At 39.5% G+C, this 21,932-nt stretch overlaps 1 protein-coding gene across 2 annotated transcripts in view; it reads right to left on the bottom strand.

Annotated features, from left to right (window-relative positions):
- TAF3 (TATA-box binding protein associated factor 3) overlaps nucleotides 1-21,932 on the bottom strand; it is a 195,750-nt gene that overhangs the window by 30,355 nt on the left and 143,463 nt on the right. Inside the window, exons 3-4 of one of the 2 annotated variants that reach the window (XM_001157768.7) lie at nucleotides 18,912-20,740; nucleotides 7,348-7,430 (exon numbers count right to left, since the gene is read on the bottom strand). In XM_001157768.7, coding sequence (XP_001157768.4) covers nucleotides 7,348-7,430; nucleotides 18,912-20,740 — 1,912 coding nt within the window. The remainder of the gene's footprint in view (nucleotides 1-7,347; nucleotides 7,431-18,911; nucleotides 20,741-21,932) is intronic. The other variant, XM_024346186.3, reaches the window with a different exon arrangement.

Genomic DNA, 21,932 nt, shown 5'->3' with positions numbered 1-21,932 from the left:
TCATTCAAATCATATCTAAAAAGGTGGTCATAAATATTTTAAAACCTAAGGGAACTAATAAGACCTGGACCCATTAAGGATAAGATCTTTTACAACAAATTAAATAAAACAATTTATTGAAGTCTGGACTCAAGATAAGCTAGATTTACTAGCTGACCTTTTATTCATTTAAAGAACAAAATTAGCTCTAATTGCATTAGAATGGAATCCAGTAAATTTTCCTGAGTCTTCTAATGCGGCATCTATGTAAGAACTGCTGTAATTGTTTACAAGTAAGATGGAAATGCTTTGATTATAATCTCTCCACTTGTTTTACTGTGCAGTAAAAGTATTTCTGAAAACCTAAAGCCAGTTTTTCTGACAGTTTACTATTTTTTCTAGTAAACATATTGCATCTTTGGTGTTAATGAATAAACAGTATTGTGCCGGGGTAAAAACTAAATTTAGAGACTATGTCATTGTTCTAGGTGGTAAAAATAAGACAGTAATATAAGGAAGTCAAAAACTCCTTTTCTGGAAAAATCAGAAAAGGGATGAAGATCTATGGGTTTGGGACTGCTGAATTTGTAAGTACAGGAAGGTAGCAAGAATGACGTATCAAACTCACAACCTTTGTTGCAGTTGTTCAGAGGCTAGGAATTTCACTGGTAATGTTAGCATCTTTCCCTAGCATTAAAAATAGGTCATTTGAAAATTTTAAATACAGTCATTTAAAAATGTTAAATGTCACTTGTGAACTTCACCAGTCATTCTTAAAATTCTTTTTGTCATTGTTGTTATTTTGCTTTTTAAAAATTTATTTATTTATTTATTTATTTATTTATTGTTTTAGAGACAGGGTCTCACTCTGTCCCCCAGGCTGGAGTGCAGCAGTGCAATGACAGCTCACTGTAGCCTTGAGTTCCCAGGCTCAACCAATCCTCCTGCCTCAGTCTCCCAAGTAGCTGGGAGTATAGGTGCACGCCACTACGTCCAGCTCATGATGTTTAGCTTTTAACGTAGGCAAAATACCTATGAAATGTTTCAGTTTCAGTAGCAAGTTAATCAGGGAAAAATAAAACTCCAACATTCTTTAATCTTTTTTTGTGTTGTTGTTGTTGTTTTTAAATCAAAAGCAGATAGTTTTATTAGGAAGAAAATATTAAAAACAGAAAAGCAAAAGGCCTTCCAAGTCTGACAGGATGACGTTCTGAAATGTTCCCAAACGTTACATCTAAAGTATCCTTTTGTACACCAACTAGGTTCTTTGCCCTGCCTCCCCAGGACACTTTTATAAAAATGCAAAACTGACAGCCTTTTCCTAACTACAATAAAACATATAAATCACCTTTGCCTGCCTCTTGCCCCTTATTTTGGTGTGAGCCCTCCTTTCCTTCTGGAACCTACCACTTCCCCTTCTGACAGGGCAGCCTCCCTACCACAGGGGCTGTTGAAGCGAAGTCCTTCATGGGGGCTGATAACGGAGGCCCGGGAAGCGGGGCTTCGCCAGGGACTGTGAGCACCAAGAATCACAACAGCCTGAGTGGCCAGGACCACCTCTGCCACCGCAGAGGCCAGATGAGAAGAGGAGGGTGGGCAGAGCCCTAGAATACTCGGCAAGCCTGCAGGTGGCCCCGCCGAAGTCACATCCACCCCTGCTGTTTTCCCCTCTAAGACGGTTTGCTTTGGATTTCTGTTACTTGCCACCAAGAGTCTTGATTAACACAGTTCAGAAAAGGAAATAGGAGTGTTTCCACTAGAGATGAAGAGGTGCTTAAGAGCTGTCAGCACTGAGCTGTTCTTTCATGCTTTCCTCTTGGAAAGTGTGCAAAAGTCAACAAAAAATGCCTTTGGGTCACCTATAAAAACTGCTGTGGAGGACACCATCCTTGTCATCTGCTCCCACATAGAAGTTAATTTTTAAATTTACTGCCTTGAAAAACTCTCTCCTGAGAAAGTGAAACACCTTCCTTTAAAAAAAAAATGTATTTCAGTCAAGCAAGATTGCTCACACCTGTAATCCCAGCACTTTGGGAAGCCAAGGCAGGTGGATCACTGGAGGTTAGGAGTTTGAGACCAGTCTGGGCAACATGGTGAAACCCCATCTCTACTAAAACTACAAAAAATTAGCCGGGCATGGTGGCACATGCCTGAAATCCTAGCTACTTGGGAGGCTTAGGCCGGAGAATCACTTAAACCCGGGAGGTGGAGGTTGCAGTGAGCTGAGATCACACCACTGCACTCCGGCCTGGGCAACAGAGTGAGGGAGGCTCTGTCTCAAAAAAAAGATAAATAAATAAAAACAAATTAATTTAAAAAATGTATTTTTTTGCCCTTACTGCTAGGAAGGTATGATCATATTTGACCTACAATCATTTGCTTCTTTTTTCTTCCCTTGATCTTAGGGAAGAAGATCTATTTCTATTTCCGACTGTACTATATATACTCTCTTTACTTTCCCCTAAATTTGTTTAGACTAGGAAAAAAGTTATATATGAATAAAAAGCACTTCAAGTATAGAAAGGAAAATTCAGAAAGTGAGATAAAAACCATTTACTATTATTTCTCTAAAGAATGTTTCACTAAAATACCACTGCAAGCTTCACTCTGTTGAATGTCATTTGGCTAAATCTGGCTATATTTTAAAATATAAAATGCTTATTTTCCTTAAAAATATTTTAAATGATTATTTTTGTAACTGCCCATGATTATTCTTCACTACTATTGTCAAAAAGCATTAATTGGAAAAGTTTAGATCACTCAAAGACAAGTGTCTATACATATTGATTTTAAAGATTAACGAGCAAAGCTTTAGCTCTCATTTTCATTATATATAGAAAAAATTTAGACATTACAAGTATTAAAAAGCCCCCACAAGGCGTAAGCTAAACTCTGTGAAATGCAACAAAAAAAAGTAAATGACATGTAAAGGAAAGCATCACATTCTCAGCACTTTTGTTAGGACGAGGACTGATGATGAAGTTACTGAATTGTAAGAAATCAATCCACTTGCCACCAGAAATCAAAATGTCAGCAGAAAGAAAACTAATGCCAGAGGTAAAGTGGTTTCTGAAAAATATCTTGACATAATTTGTATATTTTGAAAAAGGAGTTATATTTGTTAAACAGAATACCTACTGTGAACTCGCAAAGGGAATTTAGAATTACCATTGATAATAATATTGTTCTCTGAAAGGCATCTCAAATGGTTCCTGTATCACCTGATCCAATATATTATGAGATATTTATTAGAGAAAACATGACCATGCATGATGGGATGTCTAGAGGGGCCCCACCAGTCACCCCTTCTCTGGCGCTTGCTGATAAAGGCAGGAGTGCTCTGAAAGCAGGAGGAGGAGGAGCTGCTCACCATGGACCTGGGCATGGGGGACCCACTGCCCGAGGGCAAGGGTGGGTGAATAGATGGAAGAGGAAGGAGGCTTCCTCTTCAGTCCTTGGGAGAAGACAGCAGCAAAAGAGACGTTTGAGAAATTTGAGGGGAAGAATGCTTATTCCTCTACCCTATATTCACCCCAAAATCTTTATGCAAATTTGTATTTTTTGTTAATACTTTACCAGTGTTTCACCTTTTTTTCACAGAGCTCCTTTACCTGAATTTGAGCTTTATAGAAGAGTTGCAGGCCCTATTCTGCCAAGTCTTTCTTGACAGTTCCATCCAAACAGCCCCCGTCCCTAAAATCCATCACATTACCTTGCTCCTATTTTCTTGACAGAAATGAGGAAAAGGATGAACACTGTAAGTTAGCCAATTCTACCTACACTTGCTCAAAATGACCAAACTCAATACACAGTAAGATAGGGAGGACAAATAACCTGGTGCCTGCTTTGCCACCTGCCCTGCCCTCCATGGTGGCTGTCACACTCACCCTGCTCCCAGCCCCAAGTCCAAGTGGGACCTCAGGATCCCATCAACAGAGTTCCAGGCGGTGGCTCTGAGGCAAGCTGAAACTTACTTGCTATCCCAGCATCAAGGCAAGGCTTCTGCTAGGCTGGACCAGATATTTCAGCAATTCACTTGAATATGTTGTCTCTAGGTGTTGAGACTGTAATTTCACGGTTAGGTTTTGGTTTTATCTTCAATATAGACTACAGGGAACTCTGGACACCCATTACTGGAAGATCTGTTAAAGGAATCTGAGGTCCTTGGAAAGTCATCTTGAATTTTAACACTATCAGGAGGAGGTCCTGGACTCACCATTGACTCCTTTAGAATACAGTTTCCAGGAATGTTAAATCAAGGGAAAAACAAGTTATTCCTGTCTTGCTTCAAGGAACAATAATAGGGAACAGAGGAAACAATCCAAGCTCAAAGTACTTTTCTGGATCAAGGGCAGAAGACATAACTGCTTTATTTAAGACTCAGAAAGTAAATACTGTCTTAAAGATCTTCCAACTAGAAGGTATAATTTGAACCCTGTAAAGCTTTTTCGTTTTTCCTAATTTCAAAAGATGATTCTGCCTGTTCTTCAGCAATAAATACCCGCCTGGACTATTCAAACTCCCCCTTTTGAATCCCAGTCTGCTCATTAATTTCACTTCAAAAGAGTATGATTCCCCCCCAAGGTGTGTGCAGACTGGGTAACCACAGGCATAGTGACAGGAATCTGTCACCTCCCTCCCCATTATCACCATGGACTAAGCCATGTATCATGCTACAACCACGGAGGATCACTGAAATTTGAATGTTACATATTTTCATGTGTCATAATACATTCTTCTTTTAATTTTTTTCCAGCCACTAAGAAATATAAAACACATTCTTAACTTGCAGGTCACAGAAAACAGGCAGTGGCCTGGATTTGGCCCATAATTTGCTGACCCCTGATTTAGAACCACCCCCCACCCCACCACCCCACCCCACAAAAAGCACTTTACTGAATAAGTTTTATTTTACATAAAATTCTATTACTATTAGATTTAGTCCTCTTTCTTTCTCGCTCTATTTTAATTTAAAATGTAATCTATTTCACTTCATTTATCTCTTTGTTCATTATAAGGATTTTCTTGCATCTGCCTTTGGTCAAATGATTAATCCTTCATATAACATGGCGGTCATTACCTACATATCTGAAAGTTTACATGATATATAATATGCTTTCAAGGGCAATTTGTCTAGAATACCTGGGTATTATAATTTCCCTGATACTAGACATTTTGTTCCAAATAGGATTTCTCACATCTTTCAATATCTCAGGTGTATGAGTGATTTATTGAGGGGGAAAACAGAATAAATAATCAACAGAATGACTGAAAGATGCTTAAAGGCAGGTGAGTTGAATATAACTATCAATGCCTTTTTTTTTTTTTCATTTTTTTTCATTTTTTGAGACAGAGACTTGTTCTGTTGCCCAGGCTGGAGTTCAGTGGCGCGATCTCGGCTCACTGAAAGCTCCGCCTCCCAGGTTCATGCCATTCTCCTGCCTCAGCCTCCCAAGTAGCTGGGACTACAGGCGCCTGACACCACACCTGGCTAATTTTTTGTATTTTTAGTAGAGAAGGGGTTTCACCGTGTTAGCCAGGATGGTCTCGATCTCCTGACCTTGTGATCCACCTGCCTCGGCCTCCCAAAGTGCTGGGATTACAGGCGTGAGCCACCGCATCTGGCTGCCTTTTATTTTTTATTTTTAGAGACAGGATCTGGCTCTGTTGCCCAGGCTGGAGTGCAGTGGGCACGATCATAGCTCACTGCAGCCTTGAACTCCTGGCCTCAAGTGATCTTCCTGCCTCAGCCTCCCAAGTAACTGGGACTACAGGCATGGCCTACCACACCTGGCTTTTCAATGCCTTTTAACAAATCTTATTCCTCTAAAGGGTATGAGCAAGCCAAACTTCTGTGTGGGAGTCAAGATTAAGTAATGGTGAGTTACTGAGAGATGGGAATAAATATAAACTGCAGGAGAAAAGTACTTGTTGAATGATGGATAACAACATCTTCCTCTTAGAGAAATGAGCCCATATGCAGAATTTGCATGGAGATGGAAGATTTACTTTGGTTGGGTCTTCTCTGAGCTCTACTGGTTAAGGGATGAGGACATTCTTCATGCTTCTGTAGGTAAGATAGGGGCACTAGGTATACCAGATAGCTGGTTTCAAAAGCACTGAATCCACAGGATTTTTGCTGCATTTCCTAGGTCTCTACTGGCACAACCGAAAAGAGTAATGTGGAAATTATCCAGAGAATTTAGGTGAGAAAAACAGAAGCCATCAGATTTTCTCCTTTAAATCTTCAGAGGGGTATACACTCCCCTGGAAAACCAAGTTGCCTCTCTGCTCACATTCATCAGAATCATGCTGGACTTTTTCTTTGCACTACACGTGGAACTGACAGAAGCAACAGTATCAATACATGTAACTTTTAAGATGAAATGAACCACTGAGAATACAAAGCAAATTTTCTGTCCTCTCTACTAAATAAATTCATGGCTCCTACTCTCACTTTTATGGCGAAAAACTGAATGTAAATGGAATGCCTTGTAAGCCTATTTTCAACACAATATTTGATTGCAATGTAAACTGCATTTTCAGGCTTAATGGGAAAAATAAGGTTGTAGAATTTTTATCTTGTGTATTTTATTTAAATGATGCATAATATGCTTTTAGAACAAGGGGAATGATTTTCAACATGAGTTCCAAAAAAAAAAAATCAATGTTTCGTTATCTTATTAGGATCAGGTAAGAGTACTGTAGGCCTTAATGCTTCCCCAAAAAATGAATAAAAGAAAAATATCCAACAGATTAACTGTAAAGACGAGTGGGTTGATATGATGATTCCATGAAAATTAAGACAAATAAACAGCAAACGTGGGGTTTGCATTTCTAGGGCTTTCTTAAAAAAAAAAGTGGACTAAGTCATCAGTTGTGACTATTACATACTGTCTCTCCAAGCCTTTGGCATTTCTTTGTTTTACAGGTACAGAATAAAACCATGTGCCATCTGAGCAAAAAGAGAATCTTTGTTCTTTGTCATGGTGACAGATACTATGTACTTGAGAAAGTGTAACATTGCATCCACCTGGGTGTAATGTGGCAGTAAGTCCATTCAGTACAGAGTTTCTTATTTTTCAGATAAGTGGGACCTTAAAGACTATGCAGAAATAATGTCAGGTGCTAGTCTTTAAAAAAGAGAAAAAGAACAAGAAAAAAAAATCCTTTACGTCAAATAAAGCAAAAAGCATTTACTCTGTGAAAGAAACCAATAAAAACTTGAAAACGAAGAGTTCTAAAAATAAAGCTTGACCCTACAGGTTCATACCTGGGAGAAGCTTGTGGAATTCGAAGTCCCTTAGGAAAGAGTAGAGAAGGTTAAATTTCATTTGTTTCACTCTGATTCAAAACGTTTATACTTACATCTTGTCTTGGCCAGCACCGACTCGGAGAGTTAATCTGGGGATAACTGGACTCGGGGCCAGAGCGACTGGTTCCACTTTTATCTGTGGAAGTTAGCACATTAAAGTTCAATATGGTTTTTCAACAAAAGTACCTCCTACCACTTCTCCTACTCTCCCACTCCCACAAACTGAGTTAAAAAGTTGAAGCCTTAAATATGGCTAAAATTTAGACAGAAAGACAATCTGGGCCATTCTGTACAACTGAAGGCTACCTGGCATCATGAGAAATTCTGCAAACTTTAATCATGCTATATAAATATGGTAGTTATTTCTATTTGGGTTAACTTTTGGACTTAATTATATTGTTAAAATTTTTAAACAAAAATTGTTACCTAGATCATTTCTGGTGGAGCATTTAAATAATTACCAGACTTAATATAAATAGAAAAAACTGCGATGATGTCTTCCCTATAAGATAAAAGCATCTGTTTATGGAACTTGACAAACATTAAACTCATCTTAAGTTTGCGTTATCAAATGAGAAAGTTGAAATACTAAGTGTAATTGTACCATTCAACTGTTCAATTTTTGGCTAGGGGTAAAACAATCTGAAATGCTGTAAAAGAAAACAAAAACAGGCAGGGTGTGGTGGCTCACGTCTGTAATCTCAGCACTTTGGGAGGCCTGAGGCAGGCGTCACGAGGTCAGGAATTCGAGATCAGTTTGGCCAACATGGTGAAACTAAAAATACAAAAAATTAGCTGGGCGTGGTGGCGGGCGCCTGTAGTCCCAGCTACTCAGGAGGCTGAGGCAGGAGAATGGCGTGAACCCAGGAGGCGGAGCTTACAGTGAGCCGAGATCATGCCACTGCACTCCAGCCTGGGCAACACAGCGAGACTCCGTCTCAAAAAAAAAAAAAAAATTAGCCAGGCATGATGGCGGGCGCCTGGAGTCCCATCTACTCAAGAGGCTGAGGCAGGAGAATCACTTGAACTCAGGAGGTGGAGGTTGCAGTGAGCTGAGATTGTGCCACTGCACTCCACCCTGGGTGACAGAGCAAGACTCCATCTTAAAAAAAAAAAAAAAAGAAAAAAGAAAGAAAACGAAAACAGATATTCTCTTTTGGAATGGATTTGTGGTGAAGGCAATGGCTGCCAAATAAGATAAAGACCTCAGAAAGATCTGACCTGTTCGTCAGAAGAGAACACAGAAACTAAGTCTGATGTTAAAGGGTCTCTTCACAATTGTTGGTTTGCAGATCATATAATCAACATTTTGAATTAACAAGCTAAACAAAAGCTCTGCATTTCCAAATTATTGTCTATCTCCAAGTCTTTCGGTGGGGCTGTAGGATTGGTATTTTTGGTGGGATGGTTCTTTGTTGTAAGGAACTGTCCCAAGCACTGCCAGATGTTTAATGTCACTGGTTCACTGTTAGTCACCGACTAGTTGCAACATTAATTTATGTATTTCAAGCTCAAGAATTACATCATAATTGAACAGTATAGTGGTTCTAAAGGGGAACACATAAAATAATGATCAACATATCATAAAGTTAATATAGTACCTGTAGATCAAATCTATTATTTTCTCTCATGTATTTATCTGTCTCTTCCTAGAGTTGTTTTTCAAATCCCTCAGCCCACCAAGATCTACTGCTTTGACAGCTCCCTCGCATGATGCCTGCATGCAGGAGATGCTCGGCAGACATTTGTTGAATTATCAACTTATCTTGCCCCAACCCTTTTACCTCTTAGTTATTCCACCATACATCCAGGACCAACCTAAAACCATCCCCTAGAGCACCGAGTGATGCCAAAGAACATTTTTAATTCCAGCTTCATGTATGCCTCCAATACTAGCTGTTTACCAGCTAACCCAGCTAAGGGCAGGGACCATGCGCATTTTGCTTACTGCTATTTTCTAGTGCCTGTTTCAGGATCTGACACTAGTAAGTCTTAAGATAAGTGTAAAGCATGAATATGAAGCAATGATTTCAATCTTTAGCACTTTCAAGACTCTTCCATGACCTTCTTTCCCCTTCTACACATCCAACTCCACAGGAAATACCGGTGAGGCCACCAGTATTGAAGGAGAGCTCCTTCAATTCCCTACAAACTTCTCTGTGCCCACAATTACACTAGCATCTGTCTCCTGCTGTCTTCTAAAGTAGCTTTCTCTATCATCTGCTTATTTACTGTATCTTCAGTCTCTCCATTCCACGAATTATTTTCATCTCACTCTTTTCTTTTTTTTTTTTTTGAGACAGAGTCTTGTTCTGTTGCCAGGCTGGAGTGCAGTGGCAATCTTGGCTCACTGCAACCTCCAACTCCCAGGTTCAAGAGATTCTCCTGCCTCAGCCTCCAGAGTAGCTGGGATTACAGGCAGCTGCCACCATGCCTGGCTAATTTTTGTATTTTTAGTAGAGACAGGGTTTCACCGTGTTGACCAGGATGGTCTCGATCTCCTGACCTCGTGATCCGCCCGCTTCGACCTCCCAAAGTGCTGGGATTACAGGTGTGAGCCACTGTGCCCAGCCTTCATCTCACTTTTAAATGTGCTCCACTCCATCTTAAACATTTTCTTAACTTCTCTTCAACCTCTAGCTAACAATTTCTCACACATTTCAATTTTCACTTCATTGTCTGTTTTCTCACTTCTTCTTCATTCCTCAACCCTTGCCAATGTCCTCATGTCCCAGTTTTCCCATTATAGGTCTTCTCATGCTCCTTCCTTCTCCTTTACAAACTCCTCTTCTTTCACCCAACCTTACTTGGCCCTCTCCTCTTGTCATGCTACAGTTTCTTTAGTGATCTCATCCCTGCCCACAGTTTCAAAAGTAAGTTTAAAATATGTCTTCAAAATTTTGGTCTGGATTAGCACTGATTGACACTAAGGCCAAAATATGAAGATGTCTATTCAACATTTCCAACTAAATAACCTATAAGTATTTCATCTCATCACACTGAAATCTTAACTTATCAACTTGCCCACAAACCGCCCCTTCCCCCTAGCCAACCTCACTCTTGGCTGATGTCTCCTTCATTTACCTGGTCCTGCAGACAGTATGGTCCAGGGTCAAGGGTCATGAGGGGGATGGGTGGCGGGTGGAGCAAGACCCATGCATAACTAGTTAGCATTCAAGTCTCGTGTGTGTGTGTGTGTGTGTGTGTGTGTGTGTGTGTGTGTTTGAGAAGGAATCTCACTCTGTCGCCCAGGCTGGAGATCAGTGGCACGATCTTGGCTCACCACAACCTACACCTCCTGGGTTTAAGTGATTCTCCTGCCTCAGCCTCCCGAGTAGCTGGGATTACAGGTGCATGCCACCATGCCCGGCTACTTTTTGTATTTGTATTAGAGACAGGGTTTCACCATGCTGGCTAGGGTGGTCTCAAACTCCTGATCTCGTGATCTGCCTGCCTCAGCCTCCCAAAGTGCTGGGATAACAGGCGTGAGCCACCGTGCCTGGCTGTCTCCAATATATTTTTTAAATGAAGAGTTTTATATCTAAACAAATCTGAAAACAAATGGTCCAGTCTTATGAACTATTTAAGACTTCCTCATCTTTCTGTGTTATCTGTGGAAGAATAAACAAATATAACAAAAATAAACAAACATTTACAAGCTACCTATAATTTGCCAGGCATTGTGCTTGGTTATATTCCCAATGTGCTCATTAAGGTTTTTAAAAAACAAACATGTAGGGTAGATAATGTGGGTTTCATTTTACAGGTAAACTGATCATATATGGAGAAACCATTTTTCCTTTCTTTTCCATTTTGTTTTCCTTTTCTGTTCTGAGGTCACACAAATAGCAAAACTGAGACGGAATGCAGTCTTTTTGATTCAGAGAATGAAAAATTATATGAAGTTCTTATATTCTTCAACTCTAACCATTTTAGGGTTACATAGTCATCAGTGATGAGGTATTAGAAGTGATATTTCTTATTTCTTCAACTGACAACACTAGCATGTACGCATTCCAATAACCTTTTCTTAAGCTCGATTTTAAAATAAAGCTGTTTGACCTACCTTTAAAAAAATTCTGCTCTACTATTATTGAGTTGTGTGTTTGGCCCATTTTTATTACCGTAACACCCAATAATGATAACTTACACTTGTATAGCACTTGGTGAACTGTGTCCTATTTACATTATTCAACTCTATCTTCACAACTCTATAGGGTAGGTGTGGATGGTGTTATTCCCACGTAAGAGCTCAGAAGGAGTAAGTGTTTTACCTAGAGTTACAAAGTTAGTAAGTAAATGGCCTAAATCCAGGTCTCCTGACACCAAATTCATCCCCTGTTCACCCTACTGCTCCTTAACTCTCTGACGCACATTGTGAGTTCTTTTTCTGGTAATATTGATGGCTTACATGGAGCTATTCACTTTATTTGTCAATATCTCTTATGATAAATATTTGTGAGATGGCTGGGGTTAGTTGTAAATTTTGTTCTCCATGGGAGGCTAACTAGTTTATATGGAAACTGACATTAACCTTGGCCCCACCTTCACTCAACTAAACTAGCTGGGTTTTCAAAGCTGTCTTAAATGGCTTGGCAGGACAAAGGAATCAAGAAATGGTCTGTTTATTATCTACCATAAAAAACCCCTAAATAATACAATATGTAAAAGTTAAGTAAACAAAAGTGGAAACATGTAAGTGAGATTTAAAATGGTATAAATGTGCCCGGAAGGCAACAGGTATTCAGTCAACTGGTTGAATTAATGAATGATTCACAACCTGCTATCTCGGCTCAAAGTTTCATCTGTAATTACAGTGGTTGTATCATCTAAACACAGATGCCTCTGACAGGAAAAGAGGGAGCTATTAATTATACCACATAACTGGGATTGTCCCAGGCAAACCAGGATATATCTAAAAACTACTTAAATACTTTTATTTCATTCCTAAAAACAAGTTAAATTAGATTTAACTTGAGAAAATTCAAGGGATTGTAGAAAAAGATTAATGAGGATGCTAATAATACACATACAGAAAGTACAATTTCGAAATTAAAATTTCTTCCCAGATTTTTGTTTCCATCAACTTTATCTGTGTGCTCACCAAAATAAAAACAGAGGCATTTCCTACAATCATAAAATAATTTCTCACATGCACTTACCAAAAACAACAAACAAAAGGATGACTTCAATCACTTAGACGACATGACTAATGCCATCTTTTAATGGCATCAAGCCAAAATCTGGGGCCACGACGAGCTTTTAAGGGTTAAAATGAAAGAACAGCACTTTGGAGTAATGCTGAGAATTGGGGCACACAGAAGAGCATTTACAGTGGATTACTAAGCTTCCCAATTCACCAAAGAGGTAAAGTCCAGCAATATAAGACTCCTTTGTAGCTAACTAAAAATACATTGTCAGTGGATTTGTCCAGTTTTATGTAGAAGCAATACTTCTTTCACCTGAACTAATACTAGTAGTCATATAAGCCCCTTATTGCCATGTGCTGCATTTTTTTTGTTAATCTTCAAGGATTTAGCTTCTTCGCCACATACCTCAGGGCACCAACTGATAAAGCTCTAACTCTCCATTTTTCCAGGACACCAGCAGTGCGGCCTTGCAAAAAATGAAAATCGCTCAAGAGATTTAAAGGGGAAATTTATTTTTAAAATCCTGACTTGAAGCAAAGAGGTGGATTTTTAAAAAGCTTATCTATAAAGAATCAGTTCAAATTTAAATTCTATCTTGGAACTCTTTCATGCATTCCAGCTTTAAAGTTTATCTTTTGACAGGGACTTTCTGCAAAGGTAATGGGCAGCTTTGTCAATATAATATGTCCAAGGTTTTTTATTTTTTTATTCTTTTAATGTTAAACTCCTTTCATTAAAAAAAAAAAACACCATATATGTATACTAGCTAGGGTAGCAGCAAATTTAGCAAGCGCTAGTTCAGATTCCCATCTATGCCGGTATGTTAGAAAAAAACTCACAAATAGTACTGATAAAAGCTCAACAGAATAACCTAACATTTGGATGCTGAACTATGGCTGTAACCATCTTGTATTTCTCAGCAATTAAGGTCTTTACATTATTTCCATTTAGAAACACAGTCTAAGTAAACTCTGATAACTATTTAAAATATTAAACAGAGAGTCAGAAGATGTGCAGTTGTGGTTAAGTATAACAAGTGCCACCCCATGTAGACAGCTGAGACAGAATATGAGCTTTCCCCTCTGTGCTCAGAGTGTAGAGTCAGAAAGGCTGGGAGCTGGCCTTGGGTAAACTACAAATTTAAATACACTCATTTAAACATTAAGTTTCTTGTTTTCTCTTGGAACATACAGTTATGAGAAACAGGAAGGAAATATTTCCCTCCCCTTTATTGGGTTTATTTACAAAAAAAAACCCTTCATTTCACGAATTAATTACAATAGCTGATGAGAAAAGACTTGGAATGAGACTACATTACTTTAAACAACAGGGGAAAAGGATGAAAACCCTTCCTTAAAGGCACAAACCAATAAGATGATTTATCATTCTCTAAAGAACAAACCATTTAAATTTAATAAAAGATTATTTGGGGGCAAATCCTACAGGACTTGGGGATAAAGAAACATTAAAATTTTTAATTGTTCTGATTGCTAAAGTCATCAAAGTGTAAAGGATATCCCTTTCCTGCTCTTTGAAATATGGCAGTTCAACAGGTGCTCTCTAAGGTATCTCCAGGAACTAACAATTTATAAAATCATGATGTGCCCTTGCCATCAAGCATCAAACCATTCCTATCCCCCTCATTTGCATTTGTCACTTAGGTCACCAAAGCAGACTGAGGTAAGTGGCTGAGAAGGCCATTCTGGGCAGTAAAGAACACAGGCCTGGGCCCAGGCAGACAGGCCTGGGCCCCCTCCCCTCACTGGCTGCAGCAAGGTACTCGACCTTTCTGTGCAGTTTTCTCAACTGTAAAACAGGAACCACTATACCAAACCCTCAGAGCTGTTGGGAGAATTAAATCATTGAATTCTGGCAAGGCCTGGAACCTGTAGGCACTCAAGAGGTGGTAGATGCTAACATCATTTACTATCGAGTTAGTTTATTCAGTAGCCAAAGTTCAAATAAAACAATTCCTCAATCAACAGGATAAAAAATGTTGAGAATCCTTTCTAGAATTTATGGGCTTTCCATTGTCGACAACTCCCAATTATGCAGGGGTTGATCATCAACACTATTGGATATGTGTATGAAAATTCAGGAACTGTTGTAGTCTTCTACTCATCTTAATTAAATGACACAAACTACTCTTCATTTATTGTTTTCTAAGAGAAGGCAGAAGAGAAAGCCTCTGAAGCCAGAATATTCTTCGAGAAGGTATGAAACTACTGTTTTTAAGCAGAGATAAGTTAAACTTTAGAATGCTGCTGTCTCTTACTAGTGTTGAATGGGAGGAAGGAGACGGAGGAAGGAAGCAGAGGGTCTGCGAGGATGAGAGGTTGGTGAATAACGAGTAAGTGGCAGAGCTGGAATTTCTACCCCGGTCAGTGTGGCTGCCAAAGCCATGCTCCCTCAGCCAGCACTGGACTTACTTATCTACAGATGGTGGGTGATGTCAGCATTTTTGGGGTGAAACTCTACTGTGCCTTTCCAGATCATATTCGAGTGCAAAAACAGATTCCCCACTTTGACAGATGGATTTTGGCTTACCTTCTATTTAAGAATATAGGTATAACCATCCAGTTCCACTAACATAAATTTAAAAATGCATTTATTTTTTCAAAATGATCCTCCCTCCAAAAATCACTTAAAAGAACAAGAGGGAATTGTAATTAAAGTAATCCTGTATACTCATCTAAACCCCAAAGATCCATGCAATATATACACCAACCCACACAGAAACAAAAATTTTAATAAAACATTTTTAAAAATTTTACTTAATCCCAAATGTGACAGTATTAATAGCAATTTTAAACTGTTCTGAAATGTATTGTTAAATTTATCACTGCTACAACTATTATGGCTGTGACTGCAATTGGATAATATAAGTGCTCTTAACATGTCTTTTCTTTTTTAAGACAGGGTCTCACTCTGTTGCCCAAGCTGAAGTGCAGTGGTGCTATCCTCCCGCCTTAGCCTCCCAAGCAGCTGGGACTCCAGATGTGCAACACCATGCCTAGTTAATTTAAAAAATAGGTTTTTCTTTGTTTGTTTGTTTGTTTGTTTTGGAGAGACAGTCTCACTACGTTGCCTGGGCTGGTCTCAAATTCCTGGCCTCAAGTAATCCTCCTGCCTTGGCCTCCTAAAGTATTGGGAGCATGAGCCACTGCACCTGGCCATTAACATGTGTTTTATAAAAAGTTAATGTGGTTCTATTTTAAATAAGTGACAGTCTAGAGTCCCAACCCTGACTAGGTGTCTGACTGCCCACAAAGGGGAACTAAAAGCTTGCACAACTCACCACTCTCTGGATTTACCATCACTAATAGAAAAACAATTTGAGCTTCTTATGGTGAGTTACCAACCAAATGATTTCACTTATCCCATTTTAACATAATATAGAAAAGTGTGGTAGTGAGGACCATAAATTATAGCATCTGACAGCCTGGATTGAAATTTTGGCTCCTGTTCAATCACTTACTAGATGTGTGATCTTGGGCAAGTCTATTAATCTCTCTAAGCCTTAGTTTCTCATCTTAAAGTGATAATAATTACAGCATCTATCTTAGAGGGTTGTGGTAAGGAATTAAAGTGCTTAGCATGGTGTTTGGCACATAGTAATTACTCAGTGTTAACTATGACTGTTTTGCTGTTTTTAGTGTTCTTATCATTATCTCTAAAGATGAAATACTTAAGGATTAAAGAAGCTAAAAAACTTGTCCTGGATCTTATTCCAGGTCTGCTGGATTCCAAAGCCCAAAGCTCCTTCTACCTACCATGCAAATTCCGTTTTAATTAATCACATCTTTATTGGTTCTTGGTATCAGCTTTATAAGCAGGTAAAATAAATGTGGAGATTGAAAAATTTAAACAAATGCTCTTGCTTGCCGATCTGGGTCAGTGTCTGGGAGAGTTGCTCTTGGTCAGGATGATGAGAAGGGAAAATGAGATTGTGGCCTTCACTCTTTTGGCCGAAAACATTTTCTTGGGGCAGCTTAGATATGTCTCACTTTAGTTTAACCTTTGGTGCCTTACATAAAGCTGCTCACATAAAGTGAGCAGATATGTCTCACTTTAGTTTAACCTTTGGTGCCTTACTTCTGTAGATCTGTAGGAAAATTCTTGGACCATATGGAACCGCATTTCAGGTGTATTTTTGTTTACTCCTATGCCGTGGTGCTTGGGGGATTTAAACGGGGTTGAAGAAAGGGAAGTCTTAACATTTATGTTACTATCCCAATTTCTACTCCTTATCAATGGCATTTCCCTGGGTTGTCCTAACCTTTATCCTTTCCTATTTGTATCAAGGGCTAATATTCCAAAGAATGCCAAGGAAGTAGAATAATTTTTAAAACCTATGAAGAGCTGACCTGCTCATATTAACACAGGCTAGCTGATACGGTCCAATGGAGCAGCAATCTCCAGGTTCCTACATTTTATAGTTTGATACAGAATGGAACACCCTCTCCATCTACTGACATTTATGCGTCAGATACGGTACTAAGCACACCTTGTATGTTCTCATTTAATCCTTATACAAATGACTTACCCATTTTACAAAAGTCAGGATCTGAACTCAGGTCTAACTCTATAGACATTACTATTTATTATTTATAAAGGTCTTATAAGATAGCTGAATTTTCTACATTTTTATCTTTTGCCATGTACCTGCTCCACAGCCCATCAAAACTGATCCAAGAACGTGTATCTTTCTCTCAGGTGGACTCTGTGCTTCGAGGGACTGAGCCTTTGCCTTCCACCAAGGTGGTCTGGGGGACTTTTCTTCCCTAAAGTCAGGTAGATGCTGTAGAAAGGCATGGGACTGCTGTTACAAACCTAATCTGATGGCTTCACTCAAATTCATAATGGCTGTTGAAACAACTCCACTGACTTTCCAAAGTGAAGATGGTGGTGACAGGAACAGTCCCCTGTTTGATTTACTGAGGGCTCAGCTGCCAAGTTACTAGGTACACAAGGGATAAATGACTAACCGCTGTCAGGCAATATCTCTAACAACAAACACCTCACCATGTGAAGTCTCTCTGCAGTGTAACTGACCTGGCTCTTGCTAGCTGTGTCATCCTGATCTTGGACAAGTCACTCTCTCAGGCTCAGTTTCTCTTCCATAAATATCGATGATAATACCTGCTGGACCTATGTCACAGGTGTGTTAGGAGGAGAAAACAAGGTGTATGGATCTGCTTTAAAACCTGACAACTACTATATAGAAATTACATAATAATATAATAAAATGATTTTTAAAATGGAAATAAGAGTTGGATTTCTGTGTCTTGTTAACTTGTCAATGTTCAGTTATTGATATCAGAATTCCCATTTCACTTTTTTATATTTTAGGATAGCCAAAGAGAACAAAGAACGAATCAAGGTAGGCGAAAAATGGGAGTTGCCATTACTGCTGTCAACTACACTCATTTTTCTAGGTAAGTTTGAAGTTAAAAATACTCCGAATTTATTGGTAATATATATGCTGCAGGTCAAATACATCAAATTTTATCATATGAACAGAATTACTGGGTATTATTTTGTGGCCAAGCTCAAAGAAGATAACTTTTAGAGGGCAGGGAAAGGATCATCAGGAGCTCTGGGGTGGCACTATGAAGAGATACTTTTTCGGAAAGTTTATGAGAAATTTTCAAATAACCCAGCCGGCTGCTGTAATCCAAGAAACCACAGACTGAAAAGCAAAGCTGGGTAAGCAGAGGTCACAGCCTGAGGACTGAGGCCCCAATGCCTACAAAACTGCAGGGTTTCTATCAGTTTGTCGGGCTGTATGCTATGAAATGAAGTCTGACTTACTGAGATGGTCAAACATTTCTGCCATGTGGGATTACTTTCTGCCCACTCACCAGGCTGCCAGATCAGCCTAGATACTCAGAAATGTGCCCTTATCTTATTAAAGCAGAAAACGGAAGGAATAAAAGATGCTACGGAAAGTTGTGTAGACAGGCATAATCCTAAACACATGCCAAAATGGCTCACCAAAAAGAAAACCAAGGCAGTGGTCCTTCCACGGGCCTTGCTGTCCTCTTAAAATAGTGCCGTGGTTTTGCATGCTTTTAGAAACATGGATGCTGCCTTTCTCAATATATGGGTGCAAAATATAATGCAGTACACTTGATAATTCACATAAATATTATTCACAATTTAAGAACCCAGATTTGTTTTTTTTAAGCTGCCAGAGATCACTATAGCCAATAGAGAGTTTATAGTCTGTGATTAGATGCCTCTTAGGCTATGAATTTTTAACATCTGCTAGTGTGTTGAGGGCTTGATTACAGGTTTATGGGTTTTAGAATTAAAATCAAATTTTGTAACCTCATTATAAACATATTTCCACTTAAGTGATGGGTGATTTACACCCAGAATACAGATATAATTGTGGGCTTTGTTTACCTGTGTTTCTCACTAGGACTCTGTTCAGATAGGGCCAAAAATGAGAAACTGCTTACTTTTTCATGCTTGTGTTTCTCCTTCTCTTTTTCTCTCTTCTCTCGCTCTCTCTTCTCTTTCTCTCTTTCCTTCTCCTTCTTCTCCTTCTCCTTCTCTTTCTCCTTCTTTTTCTTCTTCTCCTTTTTGTCCTTTTTCTTTTCTTTCTCCTTCGGCTTCTCTTTCTCCTCAAACAGTTTTTCCGGAAGCACTGGCAACAAAGATGGCAGCATGGCCGGGACCCTGGAGGCTGTGGCAGGGCTGAACAAGGGCAGGGCCAACTCTTTTGGGGGCAACACCAGTGGGGGTGCTGGGGCTTTCATCTTATCTTCTCTGCCTTTATCTTTCACTTTTTCTTTCTCTCTCTTATCTTTATCTTTCTTGCCTTTCTCTCTATCTTTCTTCTTATCTTTATGCTTCTCTTTCTCCTTCCTCACAAGTCCATCTTTCAATTTCACTTTGGGATCAACATCTTCAAATTCTTTGATTTTAAACTTGTAGGGATCTGCCTCTTCCTCTTTAAGAAATTCCTTCCAGGGATACTTTGTTTCCCTGCCAGCTTCCTTGTCTTTCTCTTTCTCTTTCACTTTATCCTTCTCCTTACTTTTGTCCTTGTTCTTGTCTTTTTCCCTCTCCCTATCTCTCTGCTTTTCTTTCTTTTTCATTTTAGTCTTTAGTTCCTTTTTCAACTTCTTCTTTACCTCCACGGAGGAAGGCAGCTTGGTTTTCTCCTCATACACCTTGTGGAGAGGTTCGGGAGTGGGAGGAGACACTGACGGAGAAGAGATATAAGGAAAGTTGGGGGGCATATTTGAAGGTGTTCCCAGTTTTGCTTTACGTACAACCTCATCAATGGAGGCATCCATTGTCCATGAGTTATCGGAACTTGAGGTTCCACCGGAAAGAGGCAGAGGAGTGGATCCTGACTTTGTGAAATTGTTCGCGGAAGTGGAAGCTTTGGGAGTAGTACACTCCGGGCCTGAAATTCTCTTAGGGCTAGTAAAAATGTCTCCTTCAGATTCCGATCCAGAAGAAAATTCGAAAGGATCTGGCTCTCGCTCAGCACAGGCTCGTGCAATCACAGCATCGATAGAGGCCTCAATCGTTTTATCTGCTACCACAGCCTTTTTCGGCTGATTCTCACTGTTCAGTTTCCCAGCATCAGGGGGTGTCTGTATTTGTTTTACCTGGATAGTCTCTTTACTGATTTTTTCACTGAGTGTAGCTGAAGGAGTCCTGTTGGGCGTTTCAGGTCTCACAGGTGTTTGGGGAATGTGAGTCGTGACCTTGGGGCTCTTGGGACTCTTGGGGCTCTTGGAACGTCCAGGTGATTTCTTTTCTTTGGATATAGTTTTTGGTGATCGAATAGGACTTCCGACCATTGCTGGTGACTGGGCGGTTTTAGGTGATTTAGTCTTCTGTCCTGGAGAGCTAGTTTTAGTCTTTGTTTTAGGTGTAAATGACTTTGTTTCTAATGGTTTTGCAGTTGGCATTTGTGATTTTGCAACTGGAGCCAACATTGGCGGCTCGGGTGAGGGAGGTGCCAAGTCTGTACTGTCCTGTACATGGACTGGAGAAAGCATTGGTGGGATCTTTTGAGTATTTATTGAGCTGAGTGGCTCTCGAGCTTCCAATAACACAACATCTAGCGTGTCCCCTTTAGTGCTTAATAGCCGAGGCCGCTTCATGGCTGGCAGTTCTTCAGCTTCAGGACTATCCAGTGGTCTCTTGCCCAGGAAATTCTCATCATTAATAATTTCTTCCTCCTCCAATTCATCATCCTCTTCCAAGGGAACCTGCATGGCTTCTGCTGATGTGCCTCCATCAGTGGGCACCTGCTCTTCTTCTTCTTCTGGTAAAGGAAGAAAAAGGAAGAAAAAAATAAATATTATTGGAATGTAACAAAACCTAAGACATAAAAACAATGTTTCAAACATGATTTCTTTTTTCTTTCTTTTTTATTATTATACTTTAAGTTCTAGGGTACATGGGCACAACATGCAGGTTTGTTACACAGGTATACATGTGCCCTGTTAATTTGCTCCACCCATCAACTCATCATTTACATTAGGTATTTCTCCTAATGCTATCCCTCCCCCAGCCCCCGACCTCCCAACAGGCGCCGGTGTGTGATGTTCCCCTCCCTCTGTGTCCATGTGTTCTCATTGTTCAACTCCCACTTATGAGTGAGAACATGGGGCGCAAACATGATTTCTAAAAAAAAAAAGGAAATTATTGACAGTGTTTAAAAAGTAAGTTAGTTTTCAAGGATCTTCCAAACATGTGTGCCATCATTCTTAAAAGAGTGGCAGTCAATAACAGCAGATGTACAAATTGATCATTGTCCTTTCACATGGTCTGGCCCTAACCTCAGGATCTGGAAATTGCTCGGTATTTCCAGTTGGCCTTCTGTTGTTTCCTGAATTAATTATTTTCCTAACCAGTAAACGCTATCTTTCTCTATCTCTCTCTCATGCACATAGAAGCACACGTGCGCACCCACACGCCCTCTAAAAAATCAAGAGATGGATTATTATAGGACTTAGTATGGATTATTATTATTATCAGGAATGACAGAAAGGTATTTTTAGGACTTTTATAACAAATTCATATACTACTTATGTCTTCTATTTTGCTTGCTTGATGTGAGCCACTTGGAGAGGGAGTATGGTGCAATGAAATACACTTGGTTTAGGCACTTGACAAATGGTTTTTCGGCTAGAGTTACGGCACTAGAGAGCAACCAGCCTTAGGGACTCTCTCAACCTCTCTGAGCCTGTTTCCTAATCCCTCAAAAAGGAGCCGATGTTACTTGCCCTGCCTACTTGGCTGAGTTTTTCTAAGATCAGATTATTTCTCCCAACACATTTTAACTAAGCATATAGTGCACAACGATGAAGTCTAAAAGAGCCACTGAAATAAATCAGAAATAAATCATAACTAAAAGAGCTCACAGTTTAGTGCAGCAATAACGGATAAGTCTAGCCCACAGAAAGTGATCAGTGCCACAGACAGATAAAGTGCTACAGCAGGTCAAAGGAGAG

Source organism: Pan troglodytes, chromosome 8 (genome assembly GCF_028858775.2).
Source record: "Pan troglodytes isolate AG18354 chromosome 8, NHGRI_mPanTro3-v2.0_pri, whole genome shotgun sequence".
NCBI lineage: Eukaryota > Metazoa > Chordata > Mammalia > Primates > Hominidae > Pan > Pan troglodytes.
The sequence above is the reverse complement of the archived record's forward strand: the minus strand, read 5'-3'. Positions and strand labels throughout refer to the sequence as shown.